This window comes from Cyphomyrmex costatus, unplaced genomic scaffold (assembly GCF_001594065.2).
Source record: "Cyphomyrmex costatus isolate MS0001 unplaced genomic scaffold, Ccosl1.0 scaffold565, whole genome shotgun sequence".
Classification (NCBI taxonomy): domain Eukaryota; kingdom Metazoa; phylum Arthropoda; class Insecta; order Hymenoptera; family Formicidae; genus Cyphomyrmex; species Cyphomyrmex costatus.
Window position 1 is genome coordinate 202,038 of NW_017279836.1, and position 3,806 is coordinate 205,843.

The 3,806-nt window shown below is 31.3% G+C and overlaps 1 protein-coding gene across 1 annotated transcript; it reads left to right on the forward strand.

Annotated features, from left to right (window-relative positions):
* Positions 1 to 1,027: 1,027 nt before the first annotated feature.
* Positions 1,028 to 2,742, forward strand: LOC108779210 (keratin-associated protein 19-9b). The gene is made up of 3 exons (XM_018546576.1): positions 1,028 to 1,139; positions 1,623 to 1,821; positions 2,430 to 2,742. Exons 1-3 carry the CDS (start codon positions 1,122 to 1,124, stop codon positions 2,495 to 2,497), a joined length of 285 nt encoding a protein of 94 aa, XP_018402078.1. The 5' UTR covers positions 1,028 to 1,121; the 3' UTR covers positions 2,498 to 2,742.
* Positions 2,743 to 3,806: the final 1,064 nt, after the last annotated feature.

Genomic DNA, 3,806 nt, shown 5'->3' on the forward strand with positions numbered 1-3,806 from the left:
GTGATTATGCAAACTGTGTATTACAATGTGTTTTGCTGAGACATGATTGATAAGACGGCTCAAAAGATACGTCACATTTGATAAAAATAGATTTACGAATATAAGAGAAAGACAGAGTTTTCGAAACTCTGCTATATTAATTAATTCTATGTTATACGTGTTAAATCGATAAAGCTAAATCATATGTATCGTGTATCCCGTACGAAGCAATTTATCATTGTAATTTGTGACATGATTCTATTAATGATGGTTCTATATTAATATAATATGCACATTTAATTTTCAAAATACTCGATAGCTCTAGTTCTGACATCTCTATTCAATTAGTATGTAAGTAATAAATTTCTCGAGGTCCTTCATTTCCAATATCTAAATTATTCCTTCTTTCGTCGAACGTCGCTAAGAATGTCGTCACGCAATTGACAAATCAGACACATATCTCAAACGCGCGGACGTCTATCAACTTAATTTCACATTTTGAAACAGAATCCCGGATTACGTAATCGTCGACCGGCGTACATGACGATATGTCTATCACTTCTTTCTGTTTCGGTTACGATACTCGGGAGAAGAACGTTTCCTCCTCCGGGCCTGCTACTGGGATTCACCGGCGGACCCAGGAATTACTGTTGACGATAAGCGATTAGCGATTACAGCAGCGGCATTAAGTATCGCAATCGGTAGTTGCGACGTATTATTCTCTCCTGCTGTAATGAGGGGTTTACGGCGCCGCGGACACACGCGAGCAATCGCGTCGAAGAAGAAATTTGGATGTCAAGGTGCCCATCAGGCATGGACTAATGCGACCCCGTCACAGGTGCGTTACCGCATATCGCCGCGTCTTTCGCGTTTCTTTCATAATGCAAAATCGCAATTCGCATAATCCCAGGGTAACAATGAAGTTTCTTATTAGCACAACAGGCGGAGGACAGAGCGGACCTGGAAAAACGTACCGCTCTCGTGGGGGTACACCGCGCCTCACAAAGGACCCCGCCTTTCTTATAAAAGCACTTGTGTCGCAGAAACGATAGACAGTGGTGTTCGACAACGACAGATGAGAAAAATTCGGTGCGATTGTTAAAAAGGCGTCAGTCGGGCCACAACTGCAAATACGAAAAAGAATGGCGTGCCTGAAAATCGTAAGTGCGACGGATTTGAATCAAAAATTGTTCTAGAAGTCAAGTATCGTGATAATTTAACTTATTGATGATTATCATGCCATATGATATCGTACCATTCAATAACCTTTATGTAATCATTATTAAGCATACTTCTAATCTTTTATAAATTATAAAAAATAAAGATAAAATTAGAGTATTAACTTTTTCTATTTCTTATTTTAGTCTTATTTTAATCTGCGGATGAGGCATTTTAAAAATAAAGACATAATTAAGTTAAATTGTTTCAAAATAATTTAACTTAATTATGTCTTTATTAAAAAAAATATTTTTAAATTTATTTGTTTTACCTCGTGCAAATTAAAAAGAAGAAAAATAAGAATTTCATGCAAATTCCATTTTTCTCAATTTTAATATTTTTCAAAATACATTTAAGCTGCACTAATTTATAAACATTTTCATAATTGAATTTAATTGAATTCTGTTCTTTTATTCGCTTTACAGTATTTTGTTCTGCTCTTGGCCGTTGCAATCGGCGTAGCTGTTGCAAAACCGGGATACTTAGGATACGGATACTATCCGTATTACTATGGATATAGATACCCGTTCTATGGAGGATATGGACATGGATATGGAGGATATGGACATGGATATGGAGGATATGGGCATGGATATGGAGGATATGGGCATGGATATGGATTTGGTAGGATCTATTATAGAATATGTTTTCTAAAATTTATATGTACAGAACTTATAAGCTACATTTCACAGAATTATTTCCTCATAGATTAGTGTAATTTTTCTTTAACTTTGTGTGACTACTAATTTTCATACTATTCAATATTTAATTTATAACTATTTAATGTAATTATTTAGCACAATTTAACAATATTTTAATATAACAATTTATTATTCGTTGTAATAAAATATTATAGCGTAAAATCGTACTACGTGATAAAAAGGACAATTAGAAATTATATACACAATTGCTGTAGATAATGCGTAATTATAAAAAAGTTTATTGTAACAATTAAATTGCACTTTTCTGTAACAAAAATATACGTAAATGTATGAAACTATAGAAAATAAGTTATTTATGGCGAAATAATACATAGAATTTATATATAAATCTAGGACAGTTTTTTATATTACACAAGTTTGTATGTCACGCAACAATGCAGAACAACTTACACACGCATGCTAATTTCATAACACAAAGAAATTATTCAGATACACACATGCACATTTGTATTCCTGAACAAAAGGATCGTTTATACGAAAATATTAAAGTATTTTTTCATTGTTGCTTAGGATATCCGTTCTACGGTGGTTACGGTCATTACGGTGGTTACGGTCATGGTTATGGCTACCATGGCTAAAATGGACATAGAACACGGCCTTCTTCTGGATTTTCCCTGAAATACCATGTGAAGAGTGAGCTCAGTTTAAAGATGTTCTACGTCGTTTTCTCTCTATTGTATTTTTTTGACGCCAGGAATGATCCAACGCCACAAAGAACGTAACTGTTCACGTAACGCGGTTTGTGTTACATTCTATACGCAATCTATATATGGCAAAATATTAAGAAAATAAGGACAAAATTCTTTAAAAAATAAAACTACAGTGTTGCAAAAAATATTTATATATTATAAATATAATGCTATCAGGTATGATTATTTTGTATACGTATATATATATATATATACATATATATATATATATACATATATATATATATGAAATAAATTATGTGCATTATCAAAAATATTAAATGTTATTAATGTTGTTTTCAGAAATCATAAACTATATTAACATTCACCATGTTATATGTTTTGTTTAGTACCCATTAAATGTATCCGGAAATTATTAGTGTCCAGTGTGTTTTTTATGAATTAAATAGTTCAACAAATATTTAAAAATTGTTGAATTTTAAGAAACTTGAAATTGAATATTTAAACAAGTTAAGGAGGTTCAAGCGTTAGTCGAAATCCAATTTAGAGATTTTATTTTTTAATATGATGTAGATAAAAAATGTATACAAATAATCCCACAATTTGAACAATATTGACTGTATAGTTTTTTTGTAATGTCATTCTGAAATTGACCATTTTAACATAGCGTCTTATGGGAGACAGTCGTTCCGAAGTAGATAATCACCGATTTATACACATTCAGCCAACTTAGGACTATGAAAAACTAGGATTTGACAGATAAAATAACAACAATTGTGTACAAAACAGGACAATCGGATTTAACCTCAATTTTTTAATTATATATATTAATTTAAGGTTTAATTTAGCAAAAACGAGTTAGAAATTCTCCACCACTCCTGCCGTTTTTATTGGCGTGGCGATCCTCTTTTCTTTATAAATTTATAAGTCACTCATAAAAAAAACGAGCCATGAATTTAGTAACCCGTTTTTGCAGGTAAGTATACGTTTATTGTTTTATTTTTTATTTTTATATCTAATTATTTTATTGTGTTTTGTTAATTATATTATATTAATTCTCTTTAAGGTAGTTAGACCTCAACTATATGCGAGTCACAGACTCAAACATAACTCTAAATTTAAATGAATATGTGTTGTTATGTAAAATCTAAGAATAAAAAAACAATGTATTTTATACACTTACAATATTAAATCATGATGCAATAAGTTAATTTAAGAAAAGAAGGAAATTCTACGT

Coding starts and splice junctions, on each gene's coding strand:
- LOC108779210 (XM_018546576.1), top strand. Junction 1,822..2,429: donor TGGGCATGGATATGGATTTG/GTAGGATCTATT, acceptor ATTGTTGCTTAG/GATATCCGTTCTACGGTGGT.